General features: G+C 41.9%; 2 protein-coding genes across 2 annotated transcripts; one reads left to right on the top strand and one right to left on the bottom strand.

Moving 5' to 3' along the window:
- Positions 1–4,001: 4,001 nt before the first annotated feature.
- On the bottom strand, positions 4,002–14,311 carry SARAF (store-operated calcium entry associated regulatory factor). The gene is made up of 6 exons (XM_066317747.1): positions 14,005–14,311; positions 13,161–13,336; positions 11,536–11,926; positions 8,421–8,529; positions 6,798–6,916; positions 4,002–6,236 (listed from the first exon to the last, which is right to left on the bottom strand). Exons 1-6 carry the CDS (start codon positions 14,294–14,296, stop codon positions 6,211–6,213), a joined length of 1,113 nt encoding a protein of 370 aa, XP_066173844.1. The 5' UTR covers positions 14,297–14,311; the 3' UTR covers positions 4,002–6,210.
- LEPROTL1 (leptin receptor overlapping transcript like 1) lies at positions 14,292–19,547 on the top strand. Its single transcript, XM_066317751.1, has 4 exons — positions 14,292–14,414; positions 14,652–14,727; positions 15,934–16,120; positions 17,108–19,547. The coding sequence occupies exons 1-4, from the start codon at positions 14,399–14,401 to the stop codon at positions 17,222–17,224; spliced, it is 396 nt and encodes a 131-aa protein (XP_066173848.1). The 5' UTR covers positions 14,292–14,398; the 3' UTR covers positions 17,225–19,547.

Below are 19,547 nucleotides of genomic sequence, written 5' to 3'. Positions count from 1 at the left end.
CTCCTCTTCTCAGGCTGAATGCCCTTGCAGGATGGTTCACACTGTGTTTCTCTCAGCTGCTGCAAAAATTTCTGTTTCTCAATTATATCCAAAGCAGCTTTGCAATTTAAAAGTCATAATCTGCCCAAACCCTAACTTCTCTTTAGCAGCTGCATCAGCTGAGCTAAAGAGAATGTATTAGAATCTTAGGTAAAACTGGATTACCCAAGTCAAGTATGGTCTTCCTCTCATCACTTACGTTTGCACTATTTCAGCTCTATATTCGCTTAGTTACAGCCTAATCCCCAGCTCCTTGTTAAAAAGGAAATAAATCCTTCCACCTGTTAATGTAGAATTAAGCACTCAAGCCTGCCAATTCAGAATCACACTGCATTATGACCCAGGGGGCCTGGCTGATTTTATAATAGTCATAATGAGGACAGAGGGTTTGCCTACCTAAGGGAAAGAGGACTTCAGTGCTGATGGTAGTTGTCAGCAGCAGATGACAATTTGTGCTGAACCGGATCTCAGCTCAAAGCAAAGACAGGAACAACCTTGTAGGCTGCTTCAGACTGATTTGAGCTTGTTTTTTCCTTGTTTCAGAAACAGCACAGATCAGTATGCTGAAGCCACGTTAATTTCTGCGCTGATCTAACCTCACTTTTTACTGCTACAAATTCTTTGCAAGCTGTGCATCGAACTACAAAGAGCCCCAACATGTCTGACTTTGTTGAACACCAAACCTGTTACAGTTCTAAGTCCTCCACTCTTGCAGTTCAGAAGACACTGATGGCATTGTTTAAATCCACACCAGTAATGTACTCATCCAACTCCTGGAGAAGAATGTTGATAAAGTAACCACATGATGAAGGTTAGGTCTGCAAAATTGTTCCAACTCAACATTTTATCTACATTCATTACACTTTTTTCCCCCTTTTCTTTTTCTCCCAACTGTAATGGATGTCTGTCCATTAAAGCAGATGTAATATGTATACAGCTGCCAAATGACATGAAAATGACCACAGGAGCTGATTGGGAGATGAATAACTCCCATTAGGCGGCAGCAGCAAAAGGTATTCTGGATTGCTGGTAATTCCAGTGCTGCCTTAATAAAAACATCCCCACATGCTGATTACAAGGACACAGGAGGCATAGAAAAGAAGGCTTACAGGAACAATGATGTCAGGGCTGTGATCTCAAGGCCAAGTCTCAGAGGATCCTGCACAATGACATATAAATAAAGTTGCACAGCAAAGACAGCATATGTCTTGATGTCAGGGAAGTCAAGGCAAATGCAGTAAACGAGAAATAGTTCCCTATGCAGTACTTTGGAGACTCTGGTCTTTAAGCAGGCAGTGATTTGTCTCCTCCAAATTTCACAGTGGATTGTTTGAAGTCTGAATTATGGAATGGCTCAGATCGCCCTCAGAGCAAAAGGTGTCAATCCATATTACTGGTAATTGTAATGGTAATTGTAAGACCAAACTTTAGGGATGAGGAAAACCCAGTAAAACAATCCGGATACAACAGCTATTAGAACTGCCTACTATCTCCTGCTGTTGTGTGAGAAGAATGAGCAGGCAGGACATACTAGGACACAGACTTCACAGGCAAGCTTCACTTCGGCCTGCTTGCTACCCTTTGTCATAGTTGCTTGCTGCTCTTTTCATGTTTGGCTTTCTCTGTTCATTCTAAGTCATGCTGCAGAAGGAAAGAAATATGGATGCAAGGCCAAGTTGCCTTTCTTCTGCTTGGCATTTTCAGAAGCACCTGGTATCTTCAAACATACATCTACCTACAGGATCTGCAATGGCATGACTGTGGAGTGGCTGAGCTAGCACATCCTAGGCCAGCTTCCTGGTGCTACAAGTCTTAGTCATTCCTAAGTTGGGATGGAGAGAATGTTTTCAGGTCTTCTCCTTGATCCCAGTTTACCAGCCCTTAATCTGCTCCAATCCCCAGATGCCATACTGTACCTTTGACAAAAATGCTTCTCTGACAGAAAGTTAAAAAAATGTCTTTCTACAGACATACTGTTCACAAAGGTCCATTCACAGCCTGACAGTTGGCTCTCTTGACTTCATCATTATCTACTCCATCCATACACTCCATACTCAGCTCAATGCACTTTTTATAGCTGCTTGTCCTTTCCTTGCTAAAGAAACATTTGATCCCCAGCCAGAACAGAGGGAACTACAAGATGGAAGAAAGGAGATAAGATATACAGGCCACATAAAGAGAGTCTGCTGATTATTTTCATTAGCATTGGCAAATCACAGCTACAATAGAAAAAGAGGTGTCAGAAAGTGAAGACTACTGCAGCTACACACAATATTAGGAAAGCAAAAGAACTGGCTGCAGAGGAAAGCTCCAGAAAAACATGCCGAGTGATAAGGAGCCTCTCCCACACAGCACTGAGCCCCCAGCAGTCTCAGTAGGTACAGCAGGAGAAGGAGGGACCTGACATTATGTTTCAATAGCCACAACACGACACAACAGCATTGTTTGCTTCTAGAGATTATGTTGCTGTGAGATTTTAATATTTTTATGGGGTTGCTCATATACCTTAGTTCACAGGCAGCTGGGCTATTTCTGTACTACAGTCACTGGTTGTTAGGAATTCTGAAAATATTAAGAATACAAATTCGCTTTAGTAAAGAAGAAAAAATAAAGCACTTTTAATTTGTGCTAAGCAGACAACAGTCAATGTGCAAATGCTGCATTTTCAGCTTTTAGACAACTGTGCAGGCAGGTAGGTATTGCTTGCTACTTTACTTCAGTAATTTCTCTGTGCAACAACTCCTAGTGCTGGAAATTGTACCACCTGGCTTAACTCCCTTTTTGGAACTTAGTGATGAAAAATGATGACCATGGAAGTATTTTATTTTTAAAACAAACCACCTATCATCTTGCCTTGGTGCTAAGTCAAACACACATAGCACCTAGGGAAAAGAGAAAGGTGCACAGCATGAAAGTCTGCAGAGCTAGCCAAGATCTGACCTGGCAGCTGAGTCACAAGACAGAGCAGCACAGAGAAAGCTTATCTCTGTCCATATTTTTTTTTTTTTTCTTTCATCACATGCTTCATGGGAAGTCAGCTGTAAAACCAGGAGTTTCGTTTCTGTAATGAGTTTTAGCTTCGTGTGAGGATATAAACCTTGTCAGAGTACAAGCAGTTCTGGTCCCAGGTTCCAAATAGAATTGCAAATATCTACAACATCATTTAACAGTTTAAGTATTTACATATGCCTTGCAACTGTGAAGATGCTGCCAAAACCCTGCCCAGGAGCAGAAGAGAGACTAGGACCTTCCAGATCTGATGTTCAAGAAGGAAGCTCAAGGCCTCTCACAAGTATGAGCTCTAAGCTGCCTTCCACAAGTTCTTTTCACTCAGGAGCATCAGCAATATTTGATGAAGGAAACACTGCTTGCAGAATCTGCAGGCCTTCATTTAACCCCAGTTTACAACCGCCAAGACAAACTGTCTGTGTAGACCACATTTTTGTTCAGCAATGACACATCCTCCATCTAAGAAAGCAATACATCAGCTTACGGTATCCTTGTGTAGAGTTCTGCCCTGTCCATAACCAGGAACAGCAGCAGTGATCATAAATTTTTTTGAAGGGTTTAGCTCACCACCTTGTAAAACCAGGAACTTGGTGACGTAACAGAGCTTTTCTGCAGACTCAGATGCCAAACCTTGATTTACAAGAAAGCTTTCAATTCCTTACAGGGTTCAGTATTTTATTACTGAAAACTTAATCAATACAATAACTCTACTCCCAGTATTATTTTATTGAAACAACACACAGCTTACCCACTCTGCATCTATGCAGATGATAAAGTAAAGGATGATATTATTTGCCCAGGAAGTAGATGACAAGACAGAGAACTCTGAGAAAATAAACAATGCCATCCCTGCAGGTCTCAAGATAGTGATTTAAAGACAAAAATACTCCTTTTTCACTTACTTCATTCCTTTATCAGAGAGATGGGCAAACATATCCAAACAGATCCAGGAGTTATGGTAGATTTATGTAGCAGATTTATTTTTCAAATCACATTTCATGCAGCAACTATAAACACGTAAGTACAAATGAAAACACTGTCTAAAACATTTCACAGCATACTGTAATTTAAGAGCAAACTTCGGCTTCAAACTACCCAGTTAGAAAAAATCCAGTTTCATTGTTATGCAATTAGTTGGCAAAGCAAATATTGACTGTGACAAGCTTAACCTGAATACACTGAGAAATAAGTAAGTACTCCATATTGAAAATATATTCTTTTGCTACACTTTGTCATAAAGATAAGAGACTTACTATGGACTTCTCATAAAAAGTAGAGCTTTCTGGGAGGCCATCATTAAGGTCTTGGCCAATTCCCTTTTAAGGCTCACAGTGCAGGCTATTAATGCAGTTATTTTCCCCCAGCCCCTAGGTAGCTCTGAGAAATAAACCACCATTTCAACCTCAAGTTATCAATTTCATTTGATACTTTCTAAATAACATTTTTAGTACAAGCACTTTTTCATGAAGGACTTTTTTCTCACTGTTGACTTCATAAAGACTTCTGGGATTTGCTGGTTTGGTTTGCATGTGGTTTTGTTTTGGGTTTTTTTTTTTTTTTTTCTTTTCTGGTTTTCTCTCTTTTGGTTGCTTAAGCCATACACTGAACTTGGGTGTTACCATATGAGGTAATTCCTTCTGTACTCATGAATGGACATAGTTGCTTTTCCCTGAGTTATGCTGAAGTCACTTTCTTAGACTAACCAGACCTACTTAATCTCCTTGTGGAGAAGCAATCTGTATCTGAACAGTGCTTTGCTTTCACTGTAATAGCTGATATCAATTTCCAGACACAGTATTTTCACAAGGCTGAAAGACAATGCTTTTCTGGCTGCTGCCAGCATACACGAGCTGTGCCCACACATACACTTCTACACTCTGTTAGGATGGGCTCTGGAGAAGAGCTGGTGATCAAGCAGCCCATTTTACACTCTCCCCCTCTCCCCACAATCCTGAGGAATTTCTCTGCTTTTTATCCAGCAATGCCTCTTCCAGGAGAGAATAAGTCACCCAAGAACTGTTTAACACTTCACAGAGGCCCCAAAATATCATCACAGAACAAAACAAGGCCTCTCTGCTTCCCTCTCTTTGACAGCACTTTGTTTTTAAAAAGCACATTTCTGGAAGTTTACATCCCGTTAGATATTCGATTTCCTTTCTTTGCTTAGTGTCAAGGTCTTCTGTGTCCCAGAGATTCTATCATCTTTGCATTAAGAACATTCCCTTCCCTTTTGCAATGAGCATCTTTGGTTTACTGTGCCCTGGACAAGTAATCTAGCAGGACAGACCATTCACATCTAGCAGGACAGATCATTCAATCACAAGTTTTCACAGCATTGCCAACATCCACCATTAAAAGGAAAATTTGTGGCCTCAATGCAGGCAAAAAGTCTGTAATCACCTGAATTTAAATTACCTCAGTCTTTCAGTAAAAGGTCCAAATTTCCAGGTTACTTATTTATTTACCCCCAATAACTTAAAGTCCCCCAGGTTTGCACAGTCACCTTGGATAAACTTTATAACATGGAGAATCCATGAATCTGCACGTTTTTGCTCCAACAGTCACATAGCACAGATACAAACACACTAATGTTAGTCTCTTTATACACAGTTTTGCTCTTGTCCACTGAGGAAGAATTCCAACACTTATCTGAGCTGACTGCACTTACAGTAAAGTTAACACAAATTCTGCAAAGGCAAACAAAAGTAGCTTCAAAGAACAGCACTCCTTACATATCAGGTAGATGCTGGACTACCAGGAAAGAGGAAAAAATTATCAGGAATTCTGGATCAAATGAAATTAAGCCAAGAACAGTAGTAGTAAGTAGTAAGTATATGCAGAGTAGTAAGATATATGCTTTGAAAATCTGGTAAGGCTATCATTGCCATAATTCCTCAAGTACAGACAGATACATGGTCACTGTAACATCATTCTTCTTAAGCTGGATGAGCTTTTTCTATAGGAGATGCTGCTGTTTTGAAATAATGGATGTTCCAGCACCTGTGATACTCCAAATAGCAGTGAGAGTCCACAGAGAAAGTGAGGAATTCTTTGCCTAGTCCTTCACACCTCATATCCACTTCTGAAGTATACTACTACTAAAAGAAGTACAAGTACACAGCAAGATTTAGTTGATGTAATGATGCAATAATGTCACGGATTTCATCTTCGCTTTGTGCCCCCAAAGCCTGCAAAATAAAATTTAATAAAAAGTCAGCTCCACCGTGGCCTTTCCATTGAACTTGCTAGTTCTAAAAGGCTAAAGGTGGCAAGGGAGATGAGGTAAACATATTCACATGAAGCAGAACAGCAAGCAACTGCAGGCTGACTGACCTGGAAACTATCCTGTTCTTGCAGATTAGTTAACCTGCATTCTGCAGAGCACATGTCTGTGCATGTTTGCTAGAGAAGGGCATGCCTAGTGCACATCAGAAGGGAAAGCCCTAAACTAATGTACCTTGCCAGTGAAGACAAGCCCAATGCTGATGGTGCCATGCCCACCACAGGCCTGTGGGGAATTTCATGCCCCACAGCACTGCCCTACTTCCATAGGGAATGGAAGGAAGGGACATCAAAGGGACATGCCATCTACACCAACTGGTAAAATATAACAAGGATGCTCGTTGGGACGGCAATGAACATCTGCATGTTTTTGACAAGTTTTTTTGACAAGAACATCTGCATAATTTTGACAAAATTATTTGACAAGTCTCTTGAGTTTCAAGAAATTAAAAGGTGTTTTGCCTTACCAGAAGCAGTTCTTGTTCCTGAACTGCTGCCTTCTGTAGAATTCCTTGAGTACCCATGCACAGGAGGTACAGCTGTGGGATCTGTCCACATACTGTGATATGGGGAACGTGGCTGTGTTCTGAAATGAAACAGAGTAGAATAAAGGATTCATCAGTGGCCTTGGGAAAAATTATCAAGATACCACTCCAAACAAGAGAACTGCAGCTCCAAGGGAAAACTGTAAGCAGTCATTTCAAAGCTGGAAATATTCCTATTTAATGTATTTAACACATTGAGAGCAAGGACATTCAGTGCTGTGATATCATGATCTGTAGACTCTCAAAAGGAGATTAAGCTTTATTCTTCAGAATAAGAAATTCTAACAAATGCAAATGAAGATTTTTTTTCTCTTTGAAATTTTGACCTTAGATTCTGTCAGACAAGAAAGTAATTTGAAATCTTAAGTTTAAATGCATTTTGGCATCACCTACATCCCAGCCATATTTGGCAAGAGAAAACATCCTTCTGTTAACTATCTTGAAAAGGTCATACCAGTAACACTAACATATCATGGTCTTTGACTCACTCACTTAAAATTACTTGCTTCCATGGATATGGAATTTCCTGCTGTTGAAATTTACAAACAGCTCTCTCACACTTCCTGGCACCAGCATTCTGAGGCACATAATTTCAAAAGCCTAAGAAATCAAATTAAATAATAGTGGACCAAAGACTGTTTTAAACAAAAAGAAGTCCAAGTTAGGAAGCTTGTTTATGTATTTAGACTTACTCAGATCTCTGATCTTGAACAATAATTTGTGGCTACTGAAATGGGGGCGTGTATGGAAATCAGAGAACTAACCTGTATGTAGATTCTACTTAAATATAATGCCTCAACACAAGGGTCATGCATTTAGGCCTCAAGAAATACCAGATCAATAAAAATTTTAACACATTATACCTTAGTAAAATTCTTAGCAGAATTAATATAAGGCTTCTGTTATTAAAAATAGCCCACAACTTTACAACACAGATGCTTAGCACACACCTGTCCACATATCTTACTCTCTAATCTGTTACATTTCTACAGGAATAAACTTGATACATAGGCAAAGTTATTTGATAAACAGAGAAAATTGCTTAGGCTCTGAGGATTCCCTGCAGGAATCTCGTATTTTCTCCAGTGAAGCCAAAAATGGCAGCAACTGCTCTCTTTAAACTGGTAATCTAAAAATGATGCATTCTCAATGTCTAAAAGAATACCAAATATGACCATCCAGATTTATTTTAGGAAAGTTGATACTGATACAAGAGATCTATAGACAGATGATTACATGCTTAATACGACTATGTCTTTTAAGGCATATTCTTGCAGATAAATTGCTTAAATGCTCAATTTCAATTTGCAGGCCATCATGCCAGGTCAGAGGAAGCAGAATGAAGTACCTCAGTCTTTCCAATTCTGCCTCAGAAACATGTCTGAAATGTCTCTAGTCCTGAAGCTACAGACGGCTGCTCAAAATTCTTCTAGTGGGAGGATTTTATAACTTGAATGACACAGGCCTGAAATCTTAGAGACAATGTCAATACGGCATACCCCCTGAAAGCTTAAATGCTTAAAATCTGATAGCATACATATTTACCTGTGACTGCCTGCCAAGTAGCCTAGCAAGCCTCCTGCTCCTAATCCAGTCCAAAATCCTGGTCCTGAACTGGTTCCGTGATGGGAGTGAGTCCCAAAGCTACTGTCATCTTAAACAAAATGAAAATAGGAAGCATAAGTTAGTAACAGACTAATCCTCAGGCAGCTGTTGCAACAAAATTCTCTCCTGTTAAAGATAACAGAAAATTAGACAACAAACTACTCCTGATTTCAGCATATTTTTGATCAAGCTTAACTTGAAAAGCCTCACATTTCAGAAAGCAGGAAATCCCACATAAACTAACACTACTAGAAAGAATTTTATGTTAAAAATTTGCTTCCACTTCATCTCACAACCCTGATGTTTGCAAAACATGGAAAGAGTCCCTGCCTGCTGATCTATAAACAGACAAGTTAGATTAAAAATAGAAAAGGAAACTAAGAAAGAATAGTCTGCTGAAGGTCACTGAGCAGGCCAGAAGCAGATGCAGGAACACAAATCAAGTAGGTAACACTGCATAGTGAGCAAACCACAGACACAGAGCTCCTAATCTCACTGAGCACAGCTGCACAGTTTGAGTCACAGTGGCTCAGTGTAACGTTAACATTACTGGTATTGTTCCTGGTAATCCTAGTCTGGCACTTGTTATCAAAAGCCAAGCTAACTGCAATCACATTGCAAAGTTTTCATTATGCATGAGTCACCAAGCTTGACAAATACCTTGATGAAGCTGCAAGCATATCAAGTAGGTTGTGGGGGAAGGAGAGTCACAAATTTTTTGACATGTGACCTGCATAACATGAGGTTCTGAGTCACAACGAATGTCTTCCATTTAGAAAGAAAAAGAGAAAATACAAACCCAAAGCAGAATAATTTTCTGGTCTAGCAAAGCTCATGGATGAAAGAATAAGCTCAATCCCGGGCTTAACATAGAAGGAAGTATAGAAAGGACTGAAGATAACATTAGGGTCTCCCTGAAACATGCCCACCTGAACAACTGGGCCAGAGATGACATAGGTAAAAATCAGAGGGCCTGGTTTGTCTTCAAACTGATATGAATTGTTTGAAGTCACAGAAGATAAAACAATAATGAAATAATCAGTTTCAGTCTAGACTGGATTTGATGTTCAATTTCATTTTGATTGTGTGGCGAGAAATATAAACTCTCATTAGGATGATACACCATTTAATTAGGCTGATTTGGAACAACAACAAAAAAATTACTTAATTTGCCGAGAAAACAGTGTTAATCAGAGATGAACCAACACATTTGTTCAAAAGCACCATGACTGAACACTGACTCAGAAAACCGAGTAATTTTTTGTTGAAATATCTTGAGTAAGCGTTGAGAATCATGTCAAACAAGTGAGAGAAAGCAGAATTTAATTAAGATAATCTAAATAAACAAGTTTCACAGGACACATTCTGCATGTTAAGGGGGTTTAAAACGAGGCAAATTAAATATTAGCAGCAATATGTAGACAACATTGGTTTTCACTACTGTCCAGGTTTCCAAAGACTAATACATTCCTGGAACACATAGACACACACATTCAGAGATGTGCTTTTGCTCTGCTCCCACAATGTAAGGCAGACACTAAATGCATGAAGTAGCCTAACACTTAGTCTTTTTAATCTGGCTCCACATTTCAGTCTTCCTCCTTACTTTGCCTGAAATCCAAAGACAAATCATTGACACGTCTTATTAAAAACATTACAAAGTTAAGCATTATATGGCTCCCAATGTGTATTTTAAGTGTCTCAGTTTTCAGCAATCCGCACAAAAACATTCTCAAGGCCCGACCCTTGCTAGATTCGAGACTTCTGCAAAGAAAAATGCATCGGGGCAATTAATTGACAAGGAACTGAACAGAAAAAAAATGAAAATAACCCTTCATTGTTTTGCCTGTGCCCAGTGTGACAGAGCTGTATGTCATGGCCAGGGCTCTTGCTGACCACCAGAGTGCAGCCAGTGCCATGCCCACACATGGCCACTGATGCCCACACAGCACAGACAGACAGTCTGACATTACTACATGCAAACCAGTTTGCAAAGCCAACAGAAGCAGATTCTCTTTAATTTTCTGGTGCAGGTATAGCTGAAAGTTTCTGCTGTGCACGCCCTGCACAAGGGTATCCAAAAGAATTACACTGCACCCTCTGTTGGCCATGCTGTTTGAACAAAACTTGGAGAAAGCATTAATAAGCATTACTAAAACATAAATATTCGACTAAGGAAAGCTAATCATTGCTATGTATTTTCTTGCCAAATCCCCTTCCCTATTAAAAAAGAAATTGTGTAACTTGTGACAATGTAATTTAAATTCCAGTTCCAGTGCTGTGAGCAGCTTGGATGTTTACAGGGTTAAATGAGTTAGTCAGACGCCAGATGAGTAATGTTTATTTCCATGAGACACTATGATGGCCTAAGGAAGATCATTTATTACGTGACAGAAGTCACCAGTTTTCTGGGAAAAGAAAAACTGCCTCTTTTCTCCACAGCAGCCTTGTCACTGCTTTCGTAATTTTCAACTTCAGATGAAAGGCCCCACATGAGATTCAGATGCTGTACCCTCTAATGACAGTTCACAGACACTGTTCTCTGTTCTGGGAAGCAAATCTTTCAGCTGCTGGGAGTACACTGACAGTCCTGTTAAAGAGGACTGGTACATGATACTCAACTTCATCAACTGCTTTGTGAATGAAATCAGGGCTGAAAGACCATTCTGTAAAGTTTCAGAGTGCTCCTTTGGCATAGGTTTGTTTCTGGCTGTGTAAGAACATTCTCTTTTCAAGATCACCTACAACAATTATTATTCTCCCTGTCACAATCCTGTTATTTCACAGGTGATGAAAAGAATGCTTGCAGAGCATGGGGAGGTGCCTTTTCAAAGGTTCAAAGGGCAGTCTGCCCTGAATGCCTGTGGAAAACCAAGCCCTTATTTCCTCTTTTGAACAAAGAGCAAAATACAAAGCTGCCTGTAGGCTCTGCAGCCAATTCGGCAGTTGCCTGCAAATGCTGTGGTTTTAATTCTATCCCACCTTCCCTTAACACAGACAAAACAAGACAATCCTGCCTGCTCTTTTGAATACTGTAAATGGCTCAGAGCCCTACCTGTGAAGGTGGACTTAAAACCAGGAGGAGGAGGTGCCTGCTGACTCTGCCAGAAGGGCTGAGAGAAGCCATCACTGTGCCCAGAGCTCTGCTGAGGCTGCTGGTTGCTGAGGAAGAACTTGTATACTCCAAAAGCAAGAACGAGAAGAACAATTACAACAATTGCTCCAGAACCAGAATCAGAATAATCTTTCCTTGACTGGTAATAGCTAGAGCCAAAGCTTCCAGAGTTCTTCATTTTCCTTTCACCTTCCTCAGTGAGCTCTAGCTTGAACAGCAAACTACAGGAGCCTCTCAGTATGTAAGGATCATCTGGGTAATCGTAGCCTTCACAGCTCACTTCTATTTGTCCAAAACGGTAGGCATTTTCCAAGTCTGCTTTGCACTGCCACTGGAAAAATAAACACAATACAACGGTAAACATACTGCCCCAAAGATGAAAACACCTGTCTGCTTTCCAAAATATGCCCTGAAATAAAGCTGCAATTGCTAACAAATCATCTACAGGCCATAGGTAAGAAATTTCCGCGTGCTCCTATTGGAAAAAGGAGTAGGAATTTGATGTTTAAATGAATTTTAAATAATAAAATTTAAAAAAAGATCTTATCTTTCAGGACATAGAAGAATTACAACTCTGGAAGATTTTGGTTTTCTTCACTGAACACGTTTCTTAAGTATCCTTTCTTGAGAGATAGCAATACTTCTAAAAAGATGCTGTACCCTGTGCAACAGCTACTGAATAAATGCCTGTCCTGTGCAAACTCGATGGTAGCTACAAAAATGCAACACGTGAGCCCAAAATCCAGTGCACCATTGAGTGTCTGTGCAGAAATCAAAAGAAACTGAGAGAGACATTATTAAGCATCCATATGGAACACTTAACAATTACATTGGGGATTTCTCTGGTTGAACATAGGTGGATCCTCAGGCTCACAATCCCTTGAGGTACCCAAACATACGGATCTCGAATAGCACACATGTATTTTTAGAGCGGAAATAAGAAAGCAGTTGTTTCTAAATCAGTAATTCAGTACAGTAGTACCAACTGCCAATTAATATTTGACTGTTCTTTCACAATACTGTATCAGTTTTAGCGATTACTTTCAGCCTTGATTCCTTGCTACCTATTGACAAGGGGCCTTGGTAACAGCTGAAAGTCAAGACTATTTACTGACTTGCACTCACATCCTAAGGTGAAAGTGAAAGTCAGATAAGTCTGAAATTTAGTTTTTAAAAGGTAGAGCTGAAATGAAGCAAATATTTAGAAGCCCTTTCCACGTTAATAAAAAATGGAAATTCACACAGCAATAATAATGCAAAAGCATCCTCTGGGGCTTGCCAAAGTTTGATTTTATAAACTTGAGCACCATTTTATCTAACACCAGCAATGGTCTGCTATGACATGCTTGTACATTAGCTCCTTCAAAGATATTTAAAATATACACCTACAACAGTTCTGGAAAAGCCAAACTTAAAAGTATTTAGGTCAAGTTTTAGCTGCAAGAGTTCATCTAACAAAAAGCACCTGAACTGACAACCTAGCTCACAACTCTTCATTCCTTCACAACTTACCAACTTGGGGGAAAGTGATTTCATTAACAGTTTAACAAGTTTTAAATAGTTACCTGTACATCATAGCCATCCCATCCTTTGTTGTAACACTGGACAACCTCAGGGATACGGGAACACCCCGCAGAGCCTCCAGTGCACTGCAGCTGCGGGACCGCAGCCGTCCGTCTGGATGTTGTGTATTGCCCTCTGTGCAGAGTGAGCGCCTGAACATCCCGCAGCAGAACCTTCCCTGAAACAGGCAGCACAAAGAATCACAGAATCCATTAGGCTGGGAAAGACCTCTGTGATCACCGAGTCCAACATTCGATAAAAGAACCCTACCCTGTCAACCAGACCACGGCACTGAGCGCCACGTCCAGTTTTTCCCTAAACACCTCCAGGGACGATGACTTCACCACCATCCTGGGAAGCCCATTCCAATATTTGATCACCCTTCCTGTGAAAAAAATTTTCCTACTCCTTCTCAGTGCTGGTGCAGATGGCACTCCTCTTGGCTACAAGGGCCTTCTCTGAGGAAAAGGCTGGCGATATAGAGGCCGAAGCAATAAGCCTGCATCTTTAGGAGATGGAGCCCTAGGAAGCATCAGACGCACAGAGGGAAACACGGCAGAGCTCCCCATTTCCCTCCGAGGCGGCTCTGGGCTACTCCTCGCAGGCCGACAGCCACAGACCGCAGTGCGGGGTCACTGCCGCGACACAAGCCGGCTCAGAGGGAGCCCAAACCCAAACGCTTTCCTGGCGCGGACCCTGGCACAAGCGCTTCTTCCGCCGTGCCGGCCGCCACTGAACCGGCAGCACCGCGCAGCGCCGGGCCGCGAGGAGGCGCCAACGCGCCGGGAGAGGTGGCAGGGGCGGCTGAGGCCGCGTTGACCCCCCCCTTATCCCCGCGGGTCTCACCTGGTCGGTCCCAGCCCAGTGCGGGTGCCGCGGCGGCGCAGAGCAGGAGGATCAGGCGCAGAGCGAGCCCCGCCATGGCAGCACCAGGAGCTGTCACCCGTTGTCCCGGGGCGGGGCCCGTGACGGAACGCGCGGGGCCCGGGAGAAGCCCCGCCCCCAACCTGCCGTGGGGCCAATGGGCGGCGAGAGCGCGGCGCTTCCCGCCCTTGCGGGGGGCGGGACGGCCGCCGCGGGGCCTGCGCGCGCGCCACGTATGAGCGTCACGGGGCCCGGCCCGGGGGGCGCGGCGCATGGCCCTCCCCTTTGCCGGAACCAGCTTCCGCTTCCGGGCGTTACTTCCGGTTCGCGGCGCGCGCCTCTCCGGTGCCGCGCGGCTGGCGGGACGGGCGGCGCCATGGCGGGAATCAAAGGTGCGCGCGGGGCGGCCGGTAACGGCGGGCGCGGCCCGCACGGGGAGGGGCCGGGACATCGGGCGGGAGGGGCCGGGAGGGGCCGGGAGGGGCCGGGAGCCGCCGCGGGAGCCCGAGTGCTCCCGCTCCGCCGGGAGGCCGGGGCTGCGCCGAGACCCGCGTTCGTTGCGGGCGGCGGACGGTGTTTTGCACGGTGCGGTGCAGCCTTCATCTTGGTTCGATTTGTTCTCGTTGTAGCGCTGATCAGCCTGTCCTTTGGGGGAGCGGTCGGACTGATGTTCTTGATGCTCGGATGTGCCCTGCCCCAATACAAGTATCGTGCACTCTCCTTCTATTCTTCTGTTTCTTTGTTACTCCTCTTGTAACTTCGGGGGAGTCCGGCGTCCTCAATGGTGGATTCATAAGTCCACTCTGTGTAGGAGGGGCCCCAGGTTTTTTGGGTGGGGTTATTGAGGGGTTTTTTTTGGCTGGTTGGGCTTTTTTGGCTTTTGCTTCAAAAGATTGGGATGGGGAAAAAAAAAAAAAAAAAGGTAAAGAGACCATCCAGGATTTAATTAATCCTAAAAAGCAATGACAGCAAAAGTTAAACTACCAGGCGTGTCTGCAAGCTGTGAAAGGATGCATTGCCCTCTCTCGACTGGTGTCCCGCTGTGGCTGGCCGTCAGACAGCAGCATTTCCCGAGATGGGCAGCCAGTGTGTTATCCAGGGAAGCACTTCCATTTTCTGTGGCTGCCGAGGGGTAGCTGGGCTGTCGGTGACTATCAGGTGGCTCCTTGGCTGTGTCCCACTCTTGTAAGGTAGCATCTCCAGTAATTGCAGCTGCTGTGTGTACTTTCCTGTCATTGATTCCTGTCTCTTGGTTTTCAGGAAAGAAAGTAGCAGACCAAGTGATCAGATAGTAAGGCCTATGGCTTTGACTCTTTGCAAGTGAATGTTGATCTAACAGAAAGTATTCTAAATTGACTTATTCACTGTTGAATAAATGTCCTGTCGATAGACCTGTTATTAGTTGTGAATTGCATTTTCTACATGTATGACTAGAATTCCTAGCCCGGCTTTCTTTGGTTATAAAACCAGTGCTAATGACACAAACCCTTAGGAGGAGACCCTTATGCAATTGCCCTTCAAACAATGCAATAAAGTTTTATTGAAACAATATGCCTGAGAAATCTAGTCTGGGGTGCTGCAGGGATGTGTCTCAGGAAGAGCTGACAGGATAAACTTGGAGTTGGGCTCACCCTGTGAAGTTGCATTAGATTGAGGCTTGCTTAGTGAAATCTTGCTTTATGAATATCCTGTTAGAGGGCTCTGCTGCTGTTGAGGTCACCCAAAACCACTCACACACGTGGTCTGTTGGATTAATGTCAGCTCATTCCAAGGCAAAGGATTTGCCTTCTCTGGGCTGGTCTATCCTTCCTAAATGGGGATGTCAGACGGGGAAAATGCCTTGCATTGATTTTAGGAGGAGCAGGAAGTAAATCCAGATAACTAAAACTTTTCTTCTCCTTTCTTTTTCAGCCAGTACTGGCCACTGTTTGTTCTGTTTTTTTACATCCTTTCTCCTATCCCATACTGCATAGCAAGAAGATTGGTAGATGACACGGATGCTACAAGTAATGCCTGCAAGGAGCTGGCGATATTCCTTACAACAGGCATTGTGGTCTCAGCATTTGGGCTGCCCATAGTGTTTGCAAGAGCAGAACTGGTTAGTAATATTTCAACCTGTGATTGCCTTTTTTTTTTTTTTTTCCTAGAAAACTGTTCTTTGTGTTCGTTTGTTTATTGACGGTAAAGCTTTCATGCACTAAATAACTCTTATATAATTACATACTTTGGGAACCAGAGCAAGATCTATTTTTTGGCAAGAAAAATCAATACAGAAATGGGAGAATGGCAGAACATCATGATTGACAATTGCTTCATTTGGTCATGGAATAAAGCCTAACAATGCAATGCAGAGAAAACGAGACAGAAAATACTGTGAAAACTTAACAGGGAAGTAACCAAATATAGAAGTGTAAAGAATACTTCAAAGACAATTTGTGGAATACTTGGGCTGTAGCAGCATGAATAAACAAACAAACAAAAAAGCATTTTTCTGCTCACTGTAAATGATATTGCTGTCATTTTCTTAAACTTCCAAGTTCTCATTACAAACTTCCCAGTATACAGCTTTTCACTAAAATACTTAAAAGTTCACTTAGTTTCTATGAATGTCAGAAAGCACTGTTAAGTCAAAAAACATGGAGTGCACTTTCATAAATATCTTTAGGCAGGAATAGTTCAGATGGGCAGTTTGAATGCCTCACACCGTTTGAGTAATCCACTTACTCTCCTGTGAAAATATTCCTTAATTGTTACTGGGATATGTGCTGGCATTGTGAAGACCATAAATACCTGTTCTAAAGAGTTACAGCATACCTGGGCTGCAGATGTGTTTGATGCTCTTGTGTAGCCTTACTTTACATACCAAACCAGTTGTGCCTGCTAGCCAGTGCTTTGAGTACAGCTAGAAGAGACTTGCAGTGGTGCTTGGCTGGCTGTGAATTTGTCAAGTAATTTTGGGTAAACCCAGCCTGCTTGGTGTAACCACAAATACTGAACTTTGTTGAGAATGGGACAATGAGATGTTACCTTTTGTCTTGTTAGTGTTCAGCTCCATATGTGTCTAACTGAATCCCACTGTTCACAGATTTACTGGGGCGCATGTGCACTCGTTCTTACCGGGAATACAGTCATCTTTGCCACGATCCTAGGATTTTTCTTGGTCTTTGGCAGCAATGACGACTTCAGCTGGCAGCAGTGGTGAAAGGAAGAGCAGAGAACTATCCACAGGCATCTTGTCATGCAGTGGCCATCCATACAAATGAGAGAATGGGCAATAAAGAGAAGTAGCGTAGCAAGCCTCTTGAGTATTCTAGATGCTCCTTTTGACGTTGTTCGTTCTGAGTGTACTACTGTTGCTGACAGGGTTTCTACGTTTTTATGAAGTGGAGAGATGATTGATTTCATTTTTACCTATGGTATGTTTTTAGGTGCTCTCTTGGTTTAAAATTGTCATCCTTCTGTCCAATGTTTTATGTGAAGCTTTAAACCAGGAACAACATTTAAACATGGTTTCAAAGATTTAAAGTTGGGGGGGTGTTGGTGGGGGTTTTTTTGGTTTTTGTTTTTTGAGTTAAGCGTTAATACTATGTTTCAAATTTATTTTTTTTTTTTTAATACCAGGATTAAATTATATACAAGCTGAATGGAGGTAAGAGATTGTCCACCACCATTGCCAATTACCAGACCAATAGATTGTTGCTATATTTTAGCGGGGCAAGGTGGGTTGGAGAGTACCGGTTGCAGATTTTCTTCTGCCCATACCTCAGACTGGGTGATGAATGTGGATAGCCTTCATTTCAGGAGGCTGAGGAGCAGGTAGAGTTATTTGGGAAAAAAGTCCTAAATTTAACACCATTAGCTCTTTTACCTGCTTTGTTACTGATTCTGTGGATGTGACATTCAAATACTCTGTAAATGTATTAATGCTGACATACAAAACTGAAGTGTATTGTAGGGGAAGAGAAAATGATGTTTAAATTCCATTTTTTAAAAAGAAGTATCTTTTGAACTATTTCTATTTATAAGTACTGTATGGTTTTGTTAACTTCTTACCACAAAGATGGTAAAATATTCATTTATGGAACTACTGGTCTGTATTAATTTGAAGCATATACAAAGCTATTTCCTCCTTCCCTTTTTAATTTATTTTATACATAGCATATATATACAAATATATAATAAAGCAGCTTTTAAAATGTAGAGTAAAACTTCATGTTAAACTTGCCTAAGAATGAGTTTCCCCCTCCCTTTTTTTTTCTTTTTTCCCCCCTCAATGCAGCTGAGGCACAAATTTTTTGGAAGTCACTGGCTGAACTGATTTCATTGACTGTTTTTAAGTTCTTATGCACTATTGGTTAATAAGATTTACTGTTATGTCTGTAACTGTAGCTTGTGTTCTGTAAGATTGCACATGTAGCTTCAAGTATTTAAGACAAGTTTTCTGCATACCTCTCAATTGTCCAGATTTTTCATTTGAAGAAATCTGCCATTGGACATTCCATCACAGCACAGCTGATGAGTACCACTTAACCAGGTTTGCCTGTTCCTTGTGCAGTGATGACCCTGACCAAACTTACTTCTAAACTGTATTTTTCAATTCTTTAAAAGTAGCTCTATGAAACTTAACCACATGTAATTGAAAACTGACAATTGCTTAGGTTTTGCTCAACAGTATGAAAAGGCACAGAACTGCAGGTTTTGACTGTAGGATTTGTGTGTGGATGCAAACAAAGTATAATGTTTGCATATATATATGTATATATATGTTCATAAATGTATGTGAATATATACAAAATCTGATAGCAATGGGGTGTACTCCAGGAACTGTTACTGGCAGGTGGGAGCAGCTGGGGTGTAGGTACCTCCACACACTACTTTGTTGATGTCCTGTGTGTGGAACAGAGGAACAAGCAGGTGCCAAGGCTCCAGTGCAGAAGCCAGTCCACAGCAGATGTATTTCAGGCATAAGCGAGTGTTTCACCAGGCTGCCTGCGCTGGTGGCCTTTGGAGCTGCAGAAGGGCTGTAGGATCACATGTTCCTTTCCCTTTTTCAGCAAGATTTCTGCCCACGCCCCCAGTACAACAGAGGCTTGAGAAAAATCTTCCAAACCAGTGGCTAAAGCTGCAGTCCTTATGAAGGAGGAATGCCTAGGACTTGTACAAATACGAGTCTGTTACTTTTTTGTGGTCAATAACTGTTTTCTTCTTTATTCCTGAAGTCACCTGATGCTACTCTCTGGATCACTGGTTGTGGAGCTGACAGTGTATGTATTGGTGGTGCATTTTTTGTTTTGTTAATTGCATTACAGCACTCCCTCCTTGCTTGCACACCAAGTACATGCAGTGTTGCTCTGATTTATGAGCAGGACACTTGAGAGGTATGATCCTTCCATATAATATGCACTGAGATTGTGTTACCATCCTTCTAGAGGGAAAAACTTTGAGCGATACAAATTTTAAATAGCAATCTTGAGTTCTGTATGTTTAATCAAAAATACTCTAATAAAAGGAGTATTTTGTTTGAA

Source organism: Sylvia atricapilla, chromosome 4 (genome assembly GCF_009819655.1).
Source record: "Sylvia atricapilla isolate bSylAtr1 chromosome 4, bSylAtr1.pri, whole genome shotgun sequence".
Taxonomy (NCBI): Eukaryota; Metazoa; Chordata; class Aves; order Passeriformes; family Sylviidae; genus Sylvia; species Sylvia atricapilla.
The sequence above is the reverse complement of the archived record's forward strand: the minus strand, read 5'-3'. Positions and strand labels throughout refer to the sequence as shown.

Coding starts and splice junctions, on each gene's coding strand:
- SARAF (XM_066317747.1), bottom strand. CDS start 14,296: ATGCGCCGCGCCCCCCGGGCCGGGCCCCGTGACGCTCATACGTGGCGC. Junction 13,337..14,004: donor ACTGGGCTGGGACCGACCAG/GTGAGACCCGCG, acceptor TGCCTGTTTCAG/GGAAGGTTCTGCTGCGGGAT. Junction 11,927..13,160: donor GGGATGGCTATGATGTACAG/GTAACTATTTAA, acceptor TTATTTTTCCAG/TGGCAGTGCAAAGCAGACTT.
- LEPROTL1 (XM_066317751.1), top strand. Junction 14,728..15,933: donor TGTGCCCTGCCCCAATACAA/GTATCGTGCACT, acceptor TTTCTTTTTCAG/CCAGTACTGGCCACTGTTTG. Junction 16,121..17,107: donor TGTTTGCAAGAGCAGAACTG/GTTAGTAATATT, acceptor CACTGTTCACAG/ATTTACTGGGGCGCATGTGC.